The sequence below is a fragment of the Anolis carolinensis genome, chromosome 2 (assembly GCF_035594765.1).
Source record: "Anolis carolinensis isolate JA03-04 chromosome 2, rAnoCar3.1.pri, whole genome shotgun sequence".
Classification (NCBI taxonomy): domain Eukaryota; kingdom Metazoa; phylum Chordata; class Lepidosauria; order Squamata; family Dactyloidae; genus Anolis; species Anolis carolinensis.
The window spans coordinates 188,331,469-188,355,245 of NC_085842.1; the positions used below are offsets into that span (position 1 = coordinate 188,331,469).

At 43.1% G+C, this 23,777-nt stretch overlaps 2 protein-coding genes across 2 annotated transcripts in view; one reads left to right on the forward strand and one right to left on the reverse strand.

The window, feature by feature from the left end:
* Positions 1 to 97: 97 nt before the first annotated feature.
* ppan (peter pan homolog) lies at positions 98 to 14,561 on the reverse strand. Its single transcript, XM_008119754.3, has 12 exons — positions 14,426 to 14,561; positions 11,774 to 11,944; positions 10,626 to 10,727; positions 10,144 to 10,194; positions 9,110 to 9,280; positions 7,045 to 7,121; positions 4,487 to 4,594; positions 3,785 to 3,908; positions 3,486 to 3,564; positions 2,137 to 2,266; positions 1,812 to 1,972; positions 98 to 723 (listed from the first exon to the last, which is right to left on the reverse strand). The coding sequence occupies exons 1-12, from the start codon at positions 14,441 to 14,443 to the stop codon at positions 302 to 304; spliced, it is 1,614 nt and encodes a 537-aa protein (XP_008117961.1). The 5' UTR covers positions 14,444 to 14,561; the 3' UTR covers positions 98 to 301.
* Positions 14,562 to 15,837: 1,276 nt separating this feature from the next.
* kif17 (kinesin family member 17) overlaps positions 15,838 to 23,777 on the forward strand; it is a 54,385-nt gene continuing 46,445 nt past the window's right edge. The window contains exon 1 of the mRNA XM_062971332.1: positions 15,838 to 17,968. Within this exon, the coding sequence (XP_062827402.1) occupies positions 17,948 to 17,968 (21 nt within the window). The 5' untranslated portion in view covers positions 15,838 to 17,947. The remainder of the gene's footprint in view (positions 17,969 to 23,777) is intronic.

Genomic DNA, 23,777 nt, shown 5'->3' on the forward strand with positions numbered 1-23,777 from the left:
GTCTTCAGGGCAGCAGAAAACAAGCCTGCTCCCTATGACTTCCCCTCACATATTTATACACGGCTATGAATATAACCATCAACAAAAAAGGCCGCAGTACAGCATAAAATACTAGTTTATCATTAAAAAAAGTAAATATATGTAATATATACAAATGTAATTAAGTTTCCATAAATTGGATTAGCCACGTTATTCTACACTGTCTGATCCATATTACCAAGGAAGACAGCTATATATTCTAGAGTGCCTGTATTGTCCTAACAGCTAGCATGTAATAAGAGCCAAGTGAAAGAGAGCCAGGTTATGATGTTTGTCTTTTCTTCCCTGAACCTCTCGGCTTCCGGAAGCCTCCTTTCCCCTTCTGCACCACCTTCCTTCCGAGTCCTGCCTTGCCCTGCCACCGACCTCCCAAAGGCCTTGAGGAGCCCTTTGGCTGCCGTTTACTTTTATGCTGCCCTTTGTGCTTGGAACTCTGTGACCCTCCATGCTGCCCCCTTGTGTCCCTCTGTCGCTGGATTGGGGCTCCCTTGTGCCGCTTGTCTTGCTGCTTTTGCTGCTGTCGCTGCTGTCCAGACCATGGGGTCTTCTTCCTCTGCTTCAACTTGGAGGTAGTTCCTGAAGGGGTTAGGGTTTTGCCACCTTCAGAGAGGGAGTATTTGCGTCTTTTTCTGAATGGGGTAGACTGGCTGGCCTGTTTCCTTTTAGCACTCTGTGGGAACAGATCTGGAGAGAGGGAAGCACAGTAAGGAATGTCCTACCAGCCTTGGTACAGATTCCAAGAGACCAAGTCCCACACAAGGCCACCGCTGAGAAGACAATCACAACACAGCATATAATACAACCACTGTACCTGAGGAACCAGGACCTGCAGTTTCACCTATCTGCACTAAAGAAAATGTTCCCTCTCTATGAATTTTCTTTGTCTTTCAGATTATTTCATGGTATGCTTCCTCTGCAAGGTACCACAGAGCCAACCTCATGGATCTCGCAAATTGCTAGAGAAGATAATCCCCAAGGAATTTCACAGATCAGGGGTTCCCAAACTAATGCCCACAGGCTAGATGCAGCCTTCCAAGGCCATTTACCTAAGTCTGAAATGACTTGGAGGCACACAACAACAATTGTAATTAACTTATCTATCTCATCAGCCAAAAGCAGGCCCACATTTTCCACTGAAATACTGGTAAGTTTATGTAGATTAAAATTGTTCTTAATTTTAAACATTGTATTGCTCTTTCATGTTTTTTTGCACTACAAATAAGAAATGTATAGGAATTCATTCTTTTTTTTCAAACTATAGTCTGGCCCTTCAACACTCTGAGGGAGTGTGAACTGGCCCTCTGCTTTTTGCAGACCCCTGTCCTAGGTCCTCTAGGACAGAAGTGTCAAACCTGTGGCCCTCCAGGTGTTTTGGACTTCAACTCCCAGAATTCCTTGTCATTGAGAAAGCTGACTAGGGCTTCTGGGAGTTGGAGGCCCAATCATCTAGAGGGCCACAAGTTGGACACCTCTGTTCTAGGGTAGTTCAATGGTAAATTGTTTCATTAGGGTTCACAATATGCGGTCTCCTGTTTCTATGGTATATTGAGGAGCTTATCCTCCTCCCATGGATATCAGGTTCATGCTGTAATTGTGATATTGAATCCATACTCAGTTGGGAGATAATACAGGCAGGTGCCAGACCCTCCTTCTTCCCCAGGGGGATGCATCAGAGCGTTTACTTTGCAAAAATCACAGCTCAGAGTCAGGAGTGCAAAGATTTTTCATCAACTGCATCCAGTATCTTTTCCCCAGATTAAGGGAATACCAACCTTCATCAGGTTCTTCTCCCACTTCCTGTCGGTAATATTCCATGTCATCATCTGATGATTCCTCAGCATTCTGACCTTCCTGCATCCCAGGATCCTCTGCATCGCTGTCACCACCCACAGCTTGCTTCTTCTTCCTCTTTATTCCTTCCAGGCTCTTCTTCCTAGGGCCCCCAATCACAAACACAGTGACAAATGACTAGACCAAGCCCCACCATTCTGTAGCTCCTATGCAAAGTACCACAAATTACTCCCAAGTGACGCTGCTGCTAGAGGAGGGAATGCTGGGACTTTTGTGGCCACTGATTTTGACTCTCCGCTCACCCACCTGTGAGCCTCCTTCTGCTCCTGCTTATGTGCCACGTCTGTCTCCTGCTTTTGCCGTCGCTCAGCCTTGAGCTGTAGTTTTTTTTCTTTCCTGGCCAGGGTTTCTTGGATTTCTTCCTCAGTCTTGTGAACTGGGATACAGGGACAAGAAATAAAGCAGACCATTGCTTATGGCAGGAAAGAAAATGACCCAAGTGGACCATTTATTTATGCAAGCTCTCAAGCACCATCGGGCACACAGACAGATTGGTTTCCCATAACTACCATTAGCATTTCTATGCCAAATAATTCTAAACTCAGGAATCTTCAAATTTTCAAACTGCAATCCAAGACATAGAAAGCTGTCAGATAATCTAGTTAATCTAGCTCAGCATTATTTACACTATTTTTTTTCAACTCAATGATTTGTGGATGCGTTGGACTACAACTGCCATAATAATAATAAACAAAAACTTTTATTTGTATTCTGCCCTATCTCCCCGAAGGGACTCAGGGCAGATTCCAATCACAAAAAGGCAAACATTTAATGCCTGAAAAAGACAAATACACACATAATAGCAAAAAACAGTAACTCAACTCATATAAAAACAGGTAATAACTTAACATCTAAAAATAAGACATAACCTATCAAATAAAGTGTATCAACATAAAAACAAAACATCAAACTAAATAAATTGTATCAGCATTAAAACAAAACATCAAACAGAAGCATCAATTTCCCAGAGCCGACAGAAAGACCTCAGCCAGTGAGTCCAATAGCCACACTGTGTGAGAAGGTAACTGGAGTCCAACACACTTAGGGTTTATGGAAAATGATTTAGTAGCATCTCAGGACATGAGAGAGTGAAGTTGGTAGTGTAAGCTTTCACAGACAAAGACTACTTCCTCAAATGCAAGGAATGAGGAAGTAGAGTTAGTCTATGAAAGCTTTTCTACCAACTTCATTTTCCAAGATAGCCTCTAAGGTACTACAAGACCCCTCTGCATACTGATATTCCAGACTAACACAGCTATGCCTACCAATTCTACATCTACAAGTTATGTTTGAGAAAACCAGTTTATGCAAGCTGGGTGGAGGGCTGCCTGGGGAAGGGTTAAAGTGGAAAATTATCCAATGAAAACACCACCCAGGTTGATGTCCTGCCTTATCAAGAGCAAATTGATGCACAAAGGTCCTACCGTACATGGGAGAAATTAATTGGGGGAAAAGTTCCCTAAATGGATTCAGACACATTTTTCTTTCTGGCTGTTCGACCCTGACTCCAAAGGAGAGGGCACGTCTGCCCAGCAAAGTAGGGTTCTGCAAGCAGCCTATACACAAAATGTACACAGAAGTGTAATGGTACTCACTGAAGCTATGATAGAGGACACTGCCCTGGCTCATCCCTTCCTCTACCTTGATGAGCTGCAGTACCATTCGAGGACCAATCTGGATAGGAAGAGACAGACAGAAACCCATGAGGACAGAGACCCCAAACAGTAGTCCTTGAACTAGGGGTAGATCAAGAGCCATCACCATTTCACATCATCAGAGCATCCCATCTTAAAGATTAGTGCAGCTTCAAAGACCTCCTTCTTCTGTCCTGTTTAGTCAGTCCCAAAGTAAATCCAGCACTCTTATTTGAAGAGCATAGGATTTCCTGGCTGACCTCAGTAAGGCGGACTGCACTCTGCTGAGCCTTCATGTTCCCACGTCCAGCATAGGCTTGAGGCAGTTCCGTGATGTTGTGACTGCCATCTTGTTCAGCTTCACTCTCCGAGAGATTGATATCCCTGTAGGGCAGGGAATGCAAGAAAATGATACAAATTCTTAGCATTATTTCTGTTAAGCTCACCAGCACATAAATGAGGTGTGCAAAAGTAAAGAAGACACAGGTCTTGCCAGCCAGCTCACAATCTCCACAGGTTTGAGAACATACAAAAAGAAACAAAGAGACAGGAGAGAAAATGGGGTAGAAATTCTATGTCAAAAGACAAGGTGCAAAGTTCCACTGTGACAGAACTAGGTCTCATCCCCACTGAGGGGAAATGATCTTTACATAAAGGGAAGAGCATTCTGGCCTCTACTGATGACAAAAAAGTGACTTACAATGGTACAAACTGGGACGTCACCAACAGGATGCCAACTGAGTGGGAACAGAAAGAATATGTAGACAGAAAACCTACTGGGTGAGCTTGGGCAAAATACACATTTCCAGCCTCAGAGGAAGGCGATGGCAAATCTCTTCTAAACAAATCTTGTCAAGAAAACCGTGTGATAGGGTTGTCTTAGGTCAGAAATTACTTGAAGGCATACAACAACAGCAATAAATATAAACCAGAGTGGGAGGAACACTCTCCCTATTACACACCTGGCCAAGAGTTCACTGATGTCCTGCAAGCGGTTCAGGTTGGGAAATTTCTCCTGCAGGAGCTTCTTCAGCCCTTTACTCATCCCCACTGGCACCACTTTCAGACTGCTGCAAAACACAAAAAGCGTAAAGATGTATGGGTAGAATGGTCACATGTCAAGTAGACAGAAAAGGCTTTGTCGTTGTGTGTCAGGAATAAAGCAGAAGAGGATGCAACTCTGTGGGAAAGCAGATGCTTTGCATTCAGTCATTAGGTCATGAATGGATTCAATGCCACTTCTTTGATGGATGGATGCAGTCATCAAGGGTTTGAAAATACTACACCCATCCAAAAAACACATCTTGATTTTATATAAGGGATAGAATTTTACTATACCATTTTATATAATGGGATTTAGCATCCACAGATCCAGGCATCCAGGAGGATGGGGTCAAAAAATCAGTGGATACCAAGGACCTCTGGCACTTGAGAAGGGACTCTTAAGATTTATATTATTATCATCACAAAACAATCTAAAAGTAATGATCAAACTGAGACAACAGGAGATGAGACTTTGTACAATATTTTATATCCTGGCTTCTCCCTTGAAGGACCCTATAATAATAATAATAATAATAATAATAATAATAATAATAATAATAATAATAATAATTTATTTATTTATATACTGCCCTATCTCCCCGAGGGGACTCAGGGAGGTTTCCAATCAAAATAACAACATACATTACATAGTCAGCAATTGAGAGACAATATGAAAACAGATACAACTATACAATTAAAATAGACAATATATAACAATTACAAACCAGCCATAATCGAGAGGACAGGGATCATTAGCCAAGTATCCTAACAATCCGGTTAGGGATGGATGAATCTTATATAACATGTTTCAAGGCTATATGAGGGAACTAAAAAGGGAGGTGACTAGGCAAACTTTTTTTTCCATTTGGGCCACCTGGACCCAAAGAAGGTATTAAGCCCCGTGAATACACACTTCCCCTGCCAATTCCTACATCAAATTTGCTTGGATGTATCAGAGTATTCGTTTCAGAGCAACATTAGAGGCATCAGCAGACTATACTCTCATCAAGGGCATTCAATTCATCTAATTTCCTATTTTTGTTATTTCATATGAAAACCACTGGTGTCAGAGGAGCCTTAATGGGACTATTTATTTATTTATTACACTTATATACAGCTTTTCTCACCCCTAGAACAACTCAAAGCAGTTCCCAACATAATCAATGGCAAAATTCAATGCCTTACATGTATAAGGTTTGAATTACAACCCAGTCACAAAGCTCTGAAAACTTCATACCACTGTTGAAAGAATCACATGGTATAGCACATGGTGGCACAGTGTGTTAAAGCGCTGAGCTGCTGAACTTGCGGACCAAAAGGTGCCAGGTTCAAATCCCGGGAGTGGAGTGAACGCCGGCTGTTAGCTCCAGCTCCTGCCAACCTAGCATAGAATCATAGAATAGTAGTGCTGGAAGAGACCTCATGGGCCATCTAGTCCAACCCCCCGCTAAGAAGCAGGAAATCGCGTTCGAAGCACCCCCGACATATGGCCATCCAGCCTCTTCTTAAAAGCCTCCAAAGAAGGAGCCTCCACCACAGCCCGGGGGAGAGAGTTCCACTGTCAAACAGCTCTCACAGTGAGGAAGTTCTTCCTGATGTTCAGGTGGAATCTCCTTTCCTGTAGTTTGAGGCCATTATTCTGTGACCTAGTCTGCAGGGCAGCAGAAAATAACCTTGCTCCCTCCTCCCTATGACTTCACGTATTTGTACATGGCTATCATGTCTCCTCTCAGCCTTCTCTTTTGCAGGCTAAACATGCCCAGCTCTTTAAGCTGCTTCTCATAGGGCTTGTTCTCCAGTCCCTTAATCATTTTAGTCGCCCTCCTCTGGACGCAGTTCGAAAACATGCAAATGTGAGTAGATCAATAGGTACCTCTCCGGCGGGAAGGTAACGGCACTCCATGCAGTCATGCCGGCCACATGACCTTGAAGTTGTCTATGGACAACGCCGGCCCTTCGGCTTAGAAATGGAGATGAGCACCAACCCCCAGAGTCGGTCACGACTGGACTTAACGTCAGGGGAAACCTTTACCTTTTTATATTACACTTAGTTTCAGAAATCACAGCACACAGTCATATACAAAGCCTTTCTTGCCAGAGTATGCACCTCTGCAGTGGAAGGTGGCAGGCATTTTTTGTTAAAAACATACACATGCCTATCCATATCGTTTTGAAATTATGAATTGATTTTTTTTAACTGCTGTTCTGCTATTTTAAGCTAATGGGGATTTTTTTGTGTTTTTAACAGTCCTGTCACTATTTATTGTTGCATTTTAATCTGTTTTTCCTCACCTTGATCCACAATAAGAGATAAGTAAACACTACTACTACTATTATTATTAATGTAATGAAGTACAAACAGAAATCAATTTAAATAAGTGGATTTAGCTAGAATATCCTTCCCACACATGCACATGACCAAGTTTCTACATATTGGCATTGAAGAAGGTCACAACATAAGGCAGAAGGCACTCACTAGTGACGGAATTCAAGAGTCTGGTTGTCCGAGTTGTAGTTGATCAGCACACAACGTTTGATGGCATTAAGGTTTACCTGGAGAGCAGGGAAGGAATGCAACACACACGGTGAGAACTAAGACACAAAAATGGTACAAGCCCCTCTGTCTGCAAGTCTTGGGAAATCTGCATTGGAGACCCTGCTGAATGTAAATCCCTAAAAATGTTCTCTCTGATTTAGAAAAAAATATATAGTGTTTCTAAGTGAGAGGGACTGCACTTGCCAAAGAGAGATAGAAGTACTGGTTTCAAGGGCGTGCAGCAACACAGGCATCATAAAGCAGAACACGGCACATGTACCCTCATCTGTATAGTGAGCCTTCCATATTCACTAGCGTTGGGGACAAAAAGCCCCTATGAAAGTTAAAAAATGCAAATAAAGAAAATGCTATTTTTTAACCTGGAAGAACACCTCTCTAGGAATTTCTAGTACAAGTCCATGGTCAACATCTGTTGGAAGCTGAACACAGAATTGTATTGGAGAACCTAGAGATTTCTAGAGAGGTGTTCGCTCTGAAAATCTCCAAGTGCTCCAGCATGACTGGAAGAAGTTGACTTACAACCATAGTTGAGGACCTAGAGATAGTATTTTTTAATAAAATCTATGAATAATCAAACTCACAAATGTCAAAACCTCCAGAACCTTTGCTCTGGACCCAAAGGTTCATAACAGTCCCTACTGCATGCAGATCAGTCATCGTTATGTATATTATATTTGTAGTGCCTCCAAGGGATGTAATTCTGATGTATCAGTGCGTTTACTTTGAAGTGAGAATCATGGGTTGAACTCAGCAAAACACACAAGTCATCATTTGCATCAGGTCAGCAATGCACAAAAGCAGGCAAATCAGCAGGTAAACAAAGTCCCAGACTACTAAGAGATGGCAAAAGAAGCCCAAAGCTTGAAAAATTAAGTCAGGACTTTGCATCTAATTTTCTATTGGATTACACCAGGGGTGGGAATTCTGTAGCTTTCCTGATGTTGTACTTTCAGTCCCAGCAGCCCTAGTCAGCACAACCAGTTATAAGTTGCAGTCCAACAATACTGAGAGTGCTGGACAATTTCCCAACTCTGGGTTACATTAACTGTGCTCGACAAAATATACTACATTTGCTGGAGCAGCATTGGTTCATCACTCCACCCTGCCAACAGAAAGTCAACAGCCTCATAATCAGCTCAACACATATAGACAGCAATGTAGCTCCCCAAGACCAGAATACACTGGAGAACACTTGATGAAACCCAGGCTACAACGGGCAACAGGGAATTCCAAAAGCATCAGTTCTAGGAACTGGTTAAGAAAATGTTACAAAAGACAAGAATGAAGCACACATCAAGTTTTAATCTATTTGCCCTAAATATCAACATTTGGAGAAAAACTATCCTAGCCCTAAAATTAACATTTAATTCTATTTCAATGTTTGTATAGTTTTAGATTGCAAATTTATTTTATTTTGTTTTGCTGTATGCCACTTTATCTTTTGTAAAGAAAGGATATAAATAATAATAATAATAAGAAGAAGAATAAGAAGAAGAAGAAGAAGAAGAGGAGAAAGTGCAACCTGGGGGTATGCAACCCCCTGGGGATATTTTTGTGATCTTCAAATTCCAAAATTGTTTTTGCACGCCCATATCCCCATATATCTCCAGGGTTGTGGATGGAAATGTACCATATCAATGCCCCTCTTCAAACCATTTTTCTTCATAGGATGTGACCTAGATGTGTCTTTCAAGTTACTTCCTGATGAGAAAAGACCTAAAAAGCCCAGAGGACACAACCTGAGGCAAAACTAACTGCACTGCATTTTGGAGTTCAACAACATTTTCCTTCTGGGGTTGGAGGCACAAGGGGGCTTTAAGATTCCCAGCTCCTCAAATCCAGACATTTCATCATCATCATCATCATTTAATTACTTATTAATCGCCCTCCATCCACGATGCTCTAGGCGATTTACAAGACATTTGCCCATCTCAGCAGAGTACTACTACCAAGTTGGCCTCTTCCAACCTCAAGACACACTCACCCTGTGGACATTGATGGATGGGAACATGTTCTGGAACATGGTAGACATGATCTTAATATGCATGCCCTGAATGCCAAAATTATTGAGGATCAGGAGAGGGTGGTGGGTGAACTGTTGCTCATGCATCCGGTGACGCTTCAGAGATGACACGACGTCTTTGATGAGTGAATACTGAAGTGTAAGAGAAAAAGAAAGGAGTGAGATTCATAAATCCTGAAAACACAACAGGCCTGTAGGGAAAGTATACTTTCTTTTCTAAGAACATACCACAAGTCAAAGACATAGCAGCATACAGTAATGGGCACGTAACTCATTTCCCTGTAATTCTCAACAGTATTAAAATCGAATGTCCACATATTTCTAATGCTCAAGGCAGCAACATGTACTTGGAAACATGCTGGCTGTTTGTTTTTCAAAGTATCAAAGCCCAAAAGGGTGCTTGAGTAAGAAACCATGACAGCTACATCAAAGCCAGGATGTATAAGAGAAAACAAAGCAAAAGAAAATGTAAACAAGCTGCTTTGAGCTGACTTTTCTTTGTACAAAGTTCACAAGATCAAACATGTAGGCGAGAACAACCTGCACTGGTGCAGGACAAGTAACAAATTAGCAATGTATGGAATAGGAAAAGGGAAGGTGTAGAGCAATGGTTCTCAACCTTTGTGTCCCCAGGTGCTTTGGCCTACAACTCCCAGAAATACCAGCCACTTTACCAGCTGTTAAGATTTCCGGGAGTTGAAGGCCAAAACATCTGGAGACCCACAGGTTGAGAACCACTGGGTTTTTTCATGTCAGGAGCGACTTGAGAAACTGCAAGACGCTTCTGGTGTAGAGGCTGCTAGAGAGTAACTCTCACCATTCCTCTATGTTCACTGTGATGGCTAGGGTTGGTGGGAACCGCAGTCCCATTTTTGAAGTGTCCCGTGTTCCCTATGCCCAACAGAATTTTTCAATAAACTCTAGCTGGGTATTTCAGAGGCAAATTTAGTACCACCTAGCCTATCCCATTGCAGAAAGCCTCACCCTTTTGGTACCTGAGTGACTCTGAAGGTCAGGGTTGGTCCTCCAGGAAGACGACAGAGTTTCTAAGAAAAAAAAAAAGACAGGTAATAAAGTATTAATTCTAAAAAATGTTTCAGTATAAGCTTCATGCTAGAGCAGATTCTACTATGGCCAGATAATTTAGTAATGTTTACACAAGAACTTTCCAGTGCCCTGGACAGTCTTTCTTCTGATGCATCAGTGCGTTTACTTTGAAATGAGAATCACTGGTTGTACTCAGCAAAATAAACTGTCATCATTTGCATCAAATCAGCAGACTGAAGAAGACAGTGAAGCTTCGCAAAGTAGAGTGAAGAAACATCACTCATTTATATTACAATTCCCAGAATCCTGACCAAAGGAAACTGAATGAAGGAAGGAGGAAAGGAGAGCTTTCTCAGTCAAAAAACAAAATAAAAACACAGAGCTTGCTGAAAAGAACAGATCTAGAGCACATGTTCACCAAATCACTTACAAGATTAATAGTGGAGGGAGTTTTTGTGAACACTAAGAAATGAGTGACTCCGAGAGGTCCAGCTATCATCACAAAATCTTTCAGAGAGTTTTTCTTCCGCACCTGAAAAAAAAGAGAAATGCGTTATTATAGCAGTCCTTGTTCAGGATGCCTTGAAAACAGAGCCTAGGATATGGAATATTTCATCCCAATACAATGTGCTCCTCCCATCTGCAAAAAACAGCATTTTTATTTAGATAGGCCATGACGTGTTAGCTGGTTGCAGGAAAAAGATCTTTAAATGTAGTGCGACCTTTTTTGCCATGTTTTAAATGTGTTCTAAACTGTTTTAAAATTAGTGCTTATGAGGACTGCTTATTTAATTTAAAAAAAACTTTTAAAGTTTTATTTTGCATATTGTTTGAATTTAGCTTATGAGCTGCCTGGAGTTCATTAGCAAGGGATGATCAGATTTATGTTCAATAAATGAAGACACAAATATTTAACTTAAAGCTACTTTTTAAAAATGTTTCTTTAAAGATCAGCAACATCTGATCTGCACTTCCACCTTCAGGAAATAATCCTGTATCCCTTTAGCGCTGCCACTTGCAACCTCAATCTTGTTTTCCCACCTCCCAACAAAGAGGCATCCAATGCATATCTCTGTTGATACAGAACTCTTTCGCATCCATCATTAATGTCGTATGTCGTATTTTGAGTAAAGCAAGAAAATTGGTCAGATTTTCTCTACAATAAATTGTTACTTTGCATATTTTAAAAAGGAAATGATGGCGACATCACTTTTCTAAATGTGGAAAAGGAAAGGAATAATATCTATCTATTGCTTTGAAGAAAAACTGGAAAAGGTCACAAAACATTTAAATTGCTATTGATGTACCACCATGTGGTGACCAAGAGAAAACACCTCAAATAAGTCCTCATCTTTGCAATGAGCTCACATCACTGAGGAATGAATGCTTCAATTTTCATTCAATCTGTTAGATCCCAAAATCATAGAATCACAAAGTTGGAAGAAGCCCTTTGGGACATCAGGTCCAATTCCTTCCTCAATGCAGGATTTCTAGCTAGAGCATCTACGAGAGATTGGTGTCCAGCCTCTTTTTGACATCCATGCATGTGTCCCCACCATCCATACTCAACAATTTTACCTTTAGGCTGGTAGCTGTGTAGGGCAGCATCACCTTCCGAACATCCAATACAAGCTGCTGCAGGTTCTTGCCCACCTGCCCACGGTGAAAGACAAAGGAGTGGGGTACAGAGCCATATTCTTCCTGAGCTCGATGCTGGGCAGCTGCACGCTCTTTCTTTTGATTTTTAGTCTGGACGGAGAAGGAACTGTATGAGTTGTGCCACATGGGGTGCACATAACACAGAAAACCACTCACTGACATCATTCTGCTATCCACACTCGAAATACACTTCAAAGGCAACAGCCTTAATCCCTCTCTCCTTCCTTGCTATTTAGAGTTGAAATCAGAACTATTTTAAGCAAACAATTATGAGATATTCCACAAAAGCGGTAATATCAGCTAAAACCCTTAAATATTTCAAAACAGATGGTACAGTGCAGGTTGTTTTTCTATATTATCTGTGGACCACTTTCTTGAAATCAAGCGAGGAAGAAAATTAAACCATCAAAAGAAAGGAGGTACTGAATGAAATTAAAACATCATTTGACACAGGAAACTATACTGAGAATTCACAGGAATGAAATTTCTTTTCAAATTAAGTCTAACAGATTATCATTTGACTCTTGGAAGGAAAAGACCCTCTAAATCAGTGTTTCTCAAACTGCGCTTCTCCATGTGTTTTGGTCTTCATCTCCCAGAAATCCTAGCAAGCTTTATCAGCTGTTAGGAACTGTGGGAGCTGAAATCAAAAAACATCAGGAGGAACACGGTTTGAGAAACTCTACTCTAAACCATGAGCACTTACAATTCAGGATTATTCATAGCAATAGAAAAAATATGATATGAACTGTGTTATATTAGTCTCTTCTGTTAAAATACAGTTCATAAGAAGCTGTGTTATATGGTCAGGGTACTCATATAATGCCCTTTAGCTGCACTGAATAGTGTTATACGAGTATACACTAACCATATAATGCAGTTTCAAACTGCATTATATGACCGTATGGATGGGGCCATAGTCACATTAGACACAACATAAAATTCTCAAGTCCCTTTAAGGATGAGCAACACTTCAATAATATGAAGTTTAGATGTATGGGCAGAAATTGCTCTCTCTGTTAGTTACATAAGAAGAAAAAATCCTTCTGGATCAGACCAAACACATAACTAATCAAAAACCAGGATTCCCATACTGTTCAGAGAGATCCCCTTAGGAGGCTCAGAAGGAGGGAAAGAACACAATGGGCTTCCATATTTGGATATTAGGAATGGGTATACCCAGATTTCCTTATTTATTTCATTTATTTACAGTATTTATATTCCACCCTTCTCACCCCGAAGGGGACTCAGGGCGGATCACATTGCACACATATAAGGCAAACATTCAATGCCTTAACATAGAACAGAGACAGAGACAAACGCAGGCTCTGAGCTGGCCTCGAACTCATGACCTCTTGGTCATAGTGATTTGTTGCAGCTGGCAGCTCACCAGCCTGCGCCACAGATATAATCCACTATCAACAGCTTGAAAATAGTTTGGTACTGTTCATTATCCGGGCAGAGGCCACTAGGGGGCGCTGCATAGAGATGACTAGTCCATTTGGGGTGGGGGGTGGGGAGTTGAAGGAGGAAAACCATTTCCCCTGGTTTTTGCTGGTTACCCCCCCACACACACACACACACATTCCATATCATAAAAAGGGTGGTTTTCAGAGTGGGTGGGAACAACAGGAAATCAGGGGGAAATGGTTTTACTCCAACTCCCCCCAATGGACTATCTTTCTCTGCCTTGTGTTCCAAGAGGCCACCACCCAGATAATGGAACAGTAACATATTGGTAAAAATCCAAAGAGCAAAGTGTGATTTTGAGTCCCCTTTGGGGAGATAAAGCGGGGTATAAATATATCAATAAAATCATTTTATCATTTTATGCAAGGGACACCATTATACTAAACCACTGTACATAATGGAACGAGCATCCACGGATCTTGGCGGACCCAAGGGCCCAGTGCACTGTCCATATGCTGCTTGCGATGCTGGAAAAATGGGAAATGTGGGCCACAGGGATCTCTAGTCCGATCTGAAAAGGCTCATTCTTAACTTTGTTGCCACTCCACAAACTCACTTAGGATGCATCTACATGGCAGAGTTAATGCAGTTTGATCCCACTAGAATTTCCCTGGTTCAATGCTATGAAATGGTGGGAGCTGTAGTTTGGCAGAGAAGGCTAAAGGCCTTGGGAAATTACAGCAACTATGAGTCTATGGGCAAACCTTGGCCCTCCAGGTGTTTTGGACTTCAACTCCCACAATTGCTAACAGACTCTCGGCCGTTAGGAACTGTGAGAGTTGGAAGTCCAAAACACCTGGAGGGCCAAAGTTTGCTTATGCCTGGTCCATAGAATTGAGCTAGGGAAGTGCAAGTGGGGTCAAACTGCATTGATTCTACAGTGTATAGACACCCCTCCGCTCTGGGATTCTAAGAACTTTCTCATGACTGAAGCACCCTAATACACATCTAGGACACATTTCTCTTACTTCAATATATAGGACCCAAAAATATCGCCCTCCTTTGCCTTCCCCTTAGTTCCCTCCTTCTGATCTGTTCCTCCTACGAGCCTCACATTTCAAAATCTCCCCCAAGACCCTCCCCAGAGCCTTTTTTCCTCACTCTGCCGGTCTTCCCCATGGCAAGCGCGCCTTCTCGCTTCTCCTTGGGAGAGGACCGCGTGCAGCTCAATCACTTCCGGTCTCGCGTGTCCCGTTCTCAGAGCGCCGGGTTCCAACGCACTCATCAGCCCCGGAGTTCCGGCTTTGCCGCAACAGTCTTTCTGTGTGTGTAACTACCGGATGGGTCCGGAGTGACACTTGAGACCACGGCAGAGAACCCTGTGGAGAAATACAGACAGTGTTTCATTTGAGTTCCGATTGGCAGTGTGTCTTCTCACTAGCATCAAATAGCTGGGACGAAGGAAGTTATTCCTTTGAAAACTAGAATTGATATAATGTGTTATCGGAGGCTTTCATGGCCGGAATCACTGGGTTGCTGTTAGTTTTCCGGGATGTATGGCTATATTCCAGAAGCATTCTCTCCTGACGTTTCGCCTGCATCTATGGCAGGCATCCTCAGAGGTTGTGAGGTCTTGTTAAAAACTATGCAGGAGAAATGTCAGGAAATAATGCTTCTGGGACATGGCCATACAGCCCGGAAAACTCAGAGCAACCCAGAATTGATACAGTTCGACATCATTCTCACTGCCATGCCCTAAAGCTCTCCAGTCATGTGATTTGTAGTTTTACAAGTTCTTGTCTGCTAAAGAGGGCGGTACTTCACTAAACTACAAATCCAGGAAATCCGAAGCATTGGCAATTAAGGTGGTATCAAACTGTATTCATTTGACAGTGTAGATGCACCTTTAACTGCCATGGCTCAATCCTGGGATTTGTAGTTTTTATTGGCAGAAAAAGACTTTGTGAAACCACAACTCCCGTGATTCCAAAGCGTTGAGCCATGACAGTTAGAGTGGTGTCAAACTGTATTCATTCTCCTGTGTAGATGCACCCAAAGACAAGAATGTGGATTTCATGGCCCATGAAGATGCAGACTGCTATTTAGATCATGTTACAAAGGTAAAGGTTTCCCCCTGACATTAAGTTTAGTCGTGTCTGACTCTGGGGTTGGTGCTGTTATCGAGCAATTTAGAGTAGCATTGGATAGTGAGATCCAAGCAGCTGTGGGTTAAGCCTGGTGAGAAAAAAGAAGCCAATAATTTCCAGAATATATTTCACCAAGTAGAAGCAGAAGCCACCGAAGTATTTTATTTAATTTCAGCTGAAAGTGATGCCAGCCTGCGATAGTTCGCCAAAAGTAGACTGAGATAGATAACATAGCAAAGCATGCACTTTTATACAGTTTTAAGGTTCAAAATTCCCACCGCCCCTGGCTGGACCCAGCCTTGCTGGGATTGGCAGGGGCTCCCTGGAGAGGTGGGAGCTTGGTGCGCCTCGTCCAATGAGAGCGCCTTCGATGCAAATTCTCCCTCTGTCCAATGATGAGAGAGGGGCTGGCAGTTCTCTGAACAATGGGAGAGGCGATGGCTGATGATGGGATTAGGTGAGTCAGGATCCAGGGAAAAGAAGATGGTATTGTCTTGGAACACCTGGAGCATACCTGCCTCTCTGCAGAGGGGATATGCCATTCCTGAAAGCTGATTAAAACGTCCAAAGATTGCTCAATTCTTAAGTGGTCTGGCTTTGCCCTCCAAAGCTTAAGAAAGAGTTAATTGAGCTATTGCAGAAGGTGATCATGAAACCGCTGGGTGAGGTCATCCGGAGTTTTGGAGTTCAGTGCCATCTCTACGCAGATGACACCCAACTCTACTACTCTTTTTCCACCTAAATCCAAGGAAGCCCCTTGGATACTGGACCAGTGTCTGCTGTGTTGGTCTGGATGAGGGCGAACAAGCTGAAGCTCAATCCTGACAAGATAGAGGTCCTTCAGGTCAGTTGTACGTCTGATCGGGGCAACCTGTGCTTGATGGGGTCACACTCCCCCTGAAGGCGCAGTTCCGCAGCTTGGGGGTCCTCCTGGACTCAATGCTGACACTTGATGCTCAGGTGTTGACGGTGGCTTTGAGGTCGAGCCGGCAAGAGCCCCCTGCGTTCAATCTGATCTGACCTGCAGCAGGGAGTTACGCAGATTCGGAAAGCCCCATAGGACCAGCCACTCACGAAATGTGTGCCCCAGCAGCAGCCTCAACGAGCCGGGACTATCCTCTTCTCTGCTTCTTCCCCAACCCTAACATTGTAACTAATCCCGAATAAAAGTATCATTGCATTTTAACTTTTTCCCTCTCATTGTGATACTGTGATATTAGCCCTCTAACACATGAGCCTTTCCTTTCACGAACCGCGGGAAGCCGCTGGCAAGATGAAATTGTGTTTCTTTGAATCGTGGATACTGAGAACCCCATCCGCGCGTCAACGGATCGGTACCATTTTTGCATTATATTTTCCTAGGCTAATTCTAAGACTAACTGCTATCTCACTTTCTGCACTCTGGACTCCTATGCTCCAGGAAATAACCTTTTGTTCCAAGGAATCAAATTTAAAGGGAAAGAACAGCTGATTGTCGTCCATGGCTCTCCGCCGCTGTGCAGCCCTTGCCACCTGCCTGCCGCCGCCTAAGAAATTTGGACTCCACAATGAACTCGATAGAGTCATCCAGATGTTTCCCCATACAGAACCCTCATTGACCTCCTTCAGGACTCTGGTCAACCTCGCCAAATTATTTAGAAACTTGCTGGAACCTTTTTTTCACCCTCAGATCTTACGTTTTCCTATTTGATTTATGAACTTATCCTGGACTTTTTGGTGGGTGGGATGGGTTGTTATGATTTCCTCTTTCATGAATGTATCCCTTATATGTCTCCCTTTCCCCATGTCTCCTATATGAACTATAAAAATATGAGATGCCACCTTTGTGTGACCCCAGCACTCCAGCCCTCAGGGAAACCTTCTCATTTCCAAGGGTGTATAATACAGGATTCAACCAAAGACTCCTTGCATGCACAAGAACAATGGACATCCTCTCCAGGCTTTGGAGCAGGGCCACCTGGAGAGGATGCTCCCCTCACGTAATCCTGTCATATTCCAATGAGGGACAATCCGCCTTCGAAAAGCTGAGATTGTCCCAATCTTTTCTTCCTTTGTCTCCACACCCTGGCCGAAACTGCTATCAAGATCTCGTCTATTTGTTTCTGTATCCAGTCCCTGGAAAACCCGGACCCTGGCAGCCACGTCAGACTCAGATATATATTCACACTACTGGAAATAATACCTAGCTGGCTGGAGGATCCCTAGGGGTTATCACCAGCTGCCGGACACCCATTAAGCCATTATAATCCACTCAAATTTCACTCCCCAGTCCTTTGTTTCCTGCTTGGACCGCCTCGTCACTCCCGATTGGCCGAGAGGCTGGCTCTCTGATTGGCTGAGGCATCCAAACCTCTTCTCCAGCTGATGACAACAGCCAATCAGCACGAAGCCGGTAGAGGGGGCGGGAGCGGGAAATTCAAAGTTGACCACCCTGTTTTTTCCTATAAAATGTAGTGTAATGCATTGTATGTCATGTCTGCTTGATGAATGATCGCAGTTTGACATCCTTTCCAGCTGGATCGCAATAAACAACTCGATGGTCTTTCTTCAGCCTTTGGTGAGATTTATTTGGGAAATATTACTCTAGTGGCTCTCGTTTCTCGCCAGGGTATAGGACCTTTCTTTATATTTCTGGTGGGTCTGCGGGCTCTCCCCCTTTGGGCGAGACCCTCCAAATTCTAGTTCGACTTCAGCTGGGAGGGCCTTTGCACAATTAAAACTTGTGCACCAGCTGCGACCGTACCTCGAGAAGTCGGATCTGGCCATGGTGGTCCATGCCTTAGTTACCTGGATTATTGCAATGCGTTCTACGTGGGGCTGCCCTTGAAGACGTCCCAGAAACTGCAACTAGTCCAGCATTCGACAGCCAGGCTACTGACAGGAGCAAATTACAGGGTGCGGTCAACCCCCCTGTTTAAGGAGCTCCATTGGCTGCCGTTTATTTTCAGAGCCCAATTCAAGGCCCTAAACGGTTTGGGACCCACCTACCTTCATGATCGCATTTCCCTCTATGAACCTGCATGGTCTCTTGACGGGGGAGGCCTTCCTCTCACTACCACCACCCTTGCAGTCGCGGTTGGTGGGGACGAGGGAGAGGGCCTTCTCCATCGTGGCCCCCAGCTCTGGCACTCTCTCCCCAGGGAGATCAGGCAGGCCCCAACCCTCCTTACTTTTCAGAAGAGCCTGAAAACTTGGCTCTTCCAACAGGCCTTTGGCGACTAATTTCCATAGTAAAGGATCGACCTGTTGCCTATTTTATATTTATTGCACTTTATTCCTTTAACCGGCCATAATTTCCTTGTGTACGCCTTTCCTAGCACTTTAATGGGACAATAGTTCTGGTATCTACCTCTCCCCGATTGTATCTGACACTACTTGCACTTTCTTTGGCCCAGTTCTTTTTAGGAGCCAACCCAAGATTTTATCATAGTATGTTTATTGTATTTGACCTCATTTGTTTTATGACTTGTTTTATTGATTTGTTTTATTGTTGAATTTTTTACATTGTCCGTTTTGCCTCGGCTTGGCCCCATATAAGCCGCCCCAAAAAACCCTTCGGGGAGATGGGGCGGGGTATAAAAAATAAAATTATTATTATTATTATTATTATTATTATTATTATCAACACAACGACGTTGTATGGCACAGCAAACAAGATAGATATGCTGGATTTCGTTTCGCAAAACCACAAGTCGAACACTTCCCAAGTGTCTAGGACTGTGTGATGTATTTTCTGATGATGTGTGCAGATCCCAGTAGGGTGGCCTTTTGCAGTTGGCAGATGGTGATTTTGTCAATGTCTATTGTTTCCAAATGCCGGCTGAGATCTTTTGGCACAGCACCCAGTGTGCCCATCACCACCGGGACCACCTGTACTGGTTTCTGCCAGAGTCTTTGAAGTTCAATCTTGAGGTCCTGATAGCGGCTGAGTTTTTCCTGTTGTTTTTCATCTATGCGACTGTCACCTGGGATGGCAACATCAATGATCCAAACCTTGTTCTTTTCCACAACTGTGATGTCTGGTGTGTTGTGTTCCAGAACTTTGTCAGTCTGGATTCGGAAGTCCCACAGTATCTTTGCATGCTCATTTTCCAATACTTTTGCAGGTTTGTGATCCCACCAGTTCTTTGCTGCTGGGAGGTGGTACTTGAGGCATAAGTTCCAATGAATCATTTGGGCCACATAGTTGTGCCTCTGTTTGTAGTCTGTCTGTGCGATTTTCTTACAGCAGCTGAGGATATGATCAATGGTTTCGTCGGTTTCCTTGCACAGTCTGCATTTTGGGTCATCAGCTGATTTTTCAATCTTGGCCTTAATTGCATTTGTTCTGATGGCTTGCTCCTGGGCTGCAAGGATCAGGCCTTCTGTCTCCTTCTTCAGGGTCCCATTCGTGAGCCAGAGCCAGGTCTTCTCCTTATCAGCTTTTCCTTCAATTTTGTCAAGGAACTTTCCATGCAGTGTTTTGTTGTGCCAGCTGTCAGCTCTAGTTTGTAGTGCGGTTTTCTTGTACTGGTTTTTTGTCTGCTGTGTTTTGAGGAGTTTCTGATTTTTGACTTCAATCAAAGCAGGTTCTTCACTTTGCTTGACATTCTGCCAGGGCATGTTCTTCTTCTTTGACTGCTTGTTTTACTTGTAAGAGTCCTCTGCCCCCTGATCTCCTAGGCAGATATAGCCGGTCAACATCACTGCGAGGGTGCAGTGAATGATGAATGGTCATGAGTTTTCTTGTTTTTCTGTCCAAATTGTCCAGTTCCACCTGTGTCCAATTTATAATGCCAGCAGTATATCTTATGACAGGTATGGCCCAGGTGTTTATGGCCTTGATGGTGTTGCCTCCATTGAGCTTGCTTTTGAGAATTTTTCTGACCCTTTGTGTGTATTCTTTGCTGACCACAGTTTTCACATGTTTTCACATTATTATTATTATTATTATTATTATTATTATTATTATTATTATTATTATTAGTCCATTAAGTAAGAATGTGGACCTGGGGCTGGCTGGTGGCACCCAGGTCAAATGAATGCTAGCCAAAGTTCACAGCGAGGTCACTTGCTTAACTTTATAAGAAATCATAAAATACAATAAAAACATAATAAAATTGATAGAAAACACATATAGGGTTCACAATTGAGAAGAAAGGATATTCAACATCTCCATCATGGAAACATACACAAGTTTCCTCCAAGGTGCTACAGGGGGCTCCAATCTCCCCTGCGCTTCCCATGGGGGGGGGGGGCAAAGTAAGGGATCACACATAAGGAATCCATAGGGGCTGAGGGGGACCCAAACTTGTGGAGGCCTACCCCTGTGGAGATATGGGGTTACACACAGTTGGGCCTTTGAGGGGCTCCTACCTCCCTCATGCCTTCTTGTGGGGGAAAAGTATGAAATTATAGAAAAGGATATTAGGGGAAGTGTCCCTGGGGTCAGAGGCAATGCGCCCAGAGAAAAAGGAAAACGCACATGAGATGGGATAGGAAATCTGGCACAAGGAGATTATGGGTTAGGTAGTTAGAGACAGGAGGGGAAAACGAATGGCAAGGGAAAAGAAGAAAAAAGGAGTCTAGTCTAAAGGAACAGAAAAATGCGTGTCAAAGTGATACAGAGAGGCAGAAAGATAAGCAGAAGAATACGTTTCAATTTTTGACAAATAAGGGCAAGATTGTAAAGCATATTGTTTTAAAATTGTTTTTTTCCTTTGCTAATGTTTAGCCTAGATATGTTTCAACTCTAGACAAAAGGGAGTCCTTTTGTTTGTGAGTCATTGACTGGTGTAGGAAAGGATTAGGAGAGTCGTTAATTCTTGCCTCAGACTAAAAGGCCAAACACCCCTTTTCCCAGGGTTTTCAGTGAATTACAGTAGACTCCAGTAAAATATCTCAGTTACCTTCTGCTATAAATATATGAAATGTAAAATATAGAATATAGCCCTTGGTCAAATGTACACAGATTTAACATGGGAAGCGTTCCCATTGCAAATTGTCCAAGATTTAAATCTTATTACCCAGCTTGGTGTCCTTGGCAAAAGGACACCAAGTTACTATCTTTTTTCGGGGGGGGTGTGTCACCTTCGACTTCAGTGCTCATCTCCATTTCTAAGCCGAAGAGCCGGTATTGTCCGTAGACATCTCCAAGGTCATGTGGCTGGCATGACTGCATGCAGCATTGTTACCTTCCTGCCAGAGCGGTACCTATTGATCTACTCACATTTGCATGTTTTCGAACTGCTAGGTTGGCAGGAGCTGGTGCTAACAGCAGAAGCTCACCCTGCTCTGCAGATTGGAACCACTGTTCCACAGTTCAGCAGTTTAACCCACTGTGGTCCCAATAGCTCATGTTAGAATACACCTTTTCTATTGGAGGAATTTCAGCACTTTCTTAACTCACATGCCCCTTTCAATAGTGTTCCATTATCCGGGGGTGCACTAGGAGGCGCTGGAGAGAAAAGAATAGTACATTTTATAGGGAGGAGGGTTTGAAGGAGTAAAACCATTTCCCACTGTGTTCTTGTTCTTCCCTCCACCCATGTCCGTGGAAACAACCCTCATTTGTAATATGAGAAGGGGCTATACAGTTACGAGTTTCAATAGAGTTATGAATTGGGTTGATACAGGGAACGCTGTGGATATAGCCTACTTGGATTTCAGTAAGGCCTTTGACAAAGTCCCCCACGACCTTCTGGCAAACAAACCAGTAAAATGTGGGCTAGACAAAACTACGGTTAGGTGGATCTGTAATTGGCTAAGCAAACGAACCCAAAGGGTGCTCACCAATGCGTTGCCTTCATCTTGGAAAGAAGTGACGAGTGGAGTGCCACAGGGTTCCATCCTGGGCCCAGTTCTGTTCAACATCTTTATTAACGAATTAGACGAAGGGTTAGAAGGCACGATCATCAAGTTTGCAGATGACACCAAACTGGGAGGGAAAGCTAACACTCCAGAAGACAGGAGCAGAATTCAAAACGATCTTAAAAGACTAGAGAGATGGGCCGAAACCAACAAAATGAAGTTCAACAGGGACAAATGCAAGATACTTCACTTCAGCAGAAAAAATGGAATGCAAAGATACAGAATGGGGGACTCCTGGCTCGACAGCAGTACGTGTGAAAAAGATTTTGGAGTCCTTGTGGACAACAAGTTAAATATGAGCCTACAATGTGATGCGGCTGCTAAAAAAGCCAACGGGATTCTGGCCTGCGTAAATAGGGGTATAGCATCTAGATCCAGGGAAGTCATGCTACCCCTCTGCCTTGGTCAGACCACACCTGGAATACTGTGTCCAATTCTGGGCACCGCAATTGAAGGGAGGTGTTGACAAGCTGGAAAGCGTCCAGAAGAGGGCAACTAAAATGATCAAGGGTCTGAACAACAAGCCATATGAGGAGCGGCTTAAAGAAGTAGGCATGTTTAGCCTGCAGAAGAGAAGGCTGAGAGGAGACATGATAGCCATGTACAAATACGTGAAGGGAAGTCATAGGGAGGAGGGAGGGAGCTTGTTTTCTGCTGCCCTGCAGACTAGGACACGGAACAATGGCTTCAAACTACAGAAAAGGTGATTCCACCTGAACATCAGGAAGAATTTCCTCACTGTGAGAGCTGTTCGGCAGTGGAATTCTTTCTCCCGGACAATGGTAGAGGCTCTTTTTTTGGAGGCTTTTAAGCAGAGGCTGGATGGCCATCTCTTGGGGGGTGCTTTGAATGCGAATTTCCTACTTCTTGGCAGGGGGTTGGACTGGATGGCCCATGAGGTCTCTTCCAACTCTACTATTCTATGATTCTATGAGAGGGAATAACGTGCAAAAATGCGGAAAATAGTTTTCCTCCTTCAACCCCCCATAAAATTGACTATTTTTCTCTTGCTAACCCTTCCTAGTGGCCTCCACCCAGATAATGCGACAGTGTCTTCCTTTCTAATGCAATCTTTAATTTTTGCTAACCTTTGACAACATGCACCCACATTTACAAGACACAAGGCTTGTTAATGCACTTCAGTAGTTCTCAGTAATATCTTTCTTGTCAGCAAATTTCTGGTTTTTAACTGAGAGAAAGTTATGAAGTATATGTGAGTTGGATCTCGTTACAAATTTTTGACCCACATTCTTATTTGAAATATTTTTTTAGAGTTTCTTTGTGACTTTTTCATTGCTGTGATGAAGCTATTACCACAATGGGTCTTGAAATTTAGTTACATTTTGTTGTCGTTACTGTTGTCAACTTGATTTCAATTTATGGCAATCCAATGAATGAGAAACATTCAGATCTTCCAGACTCGGGACAGTAGGTCTTCCTCTTTTCCTTCTGCTGCTTACTTTACCTAGCATTACTGTCTTTTCTGCTTGACTTCCTTGTCAATTGGAAACCATTAC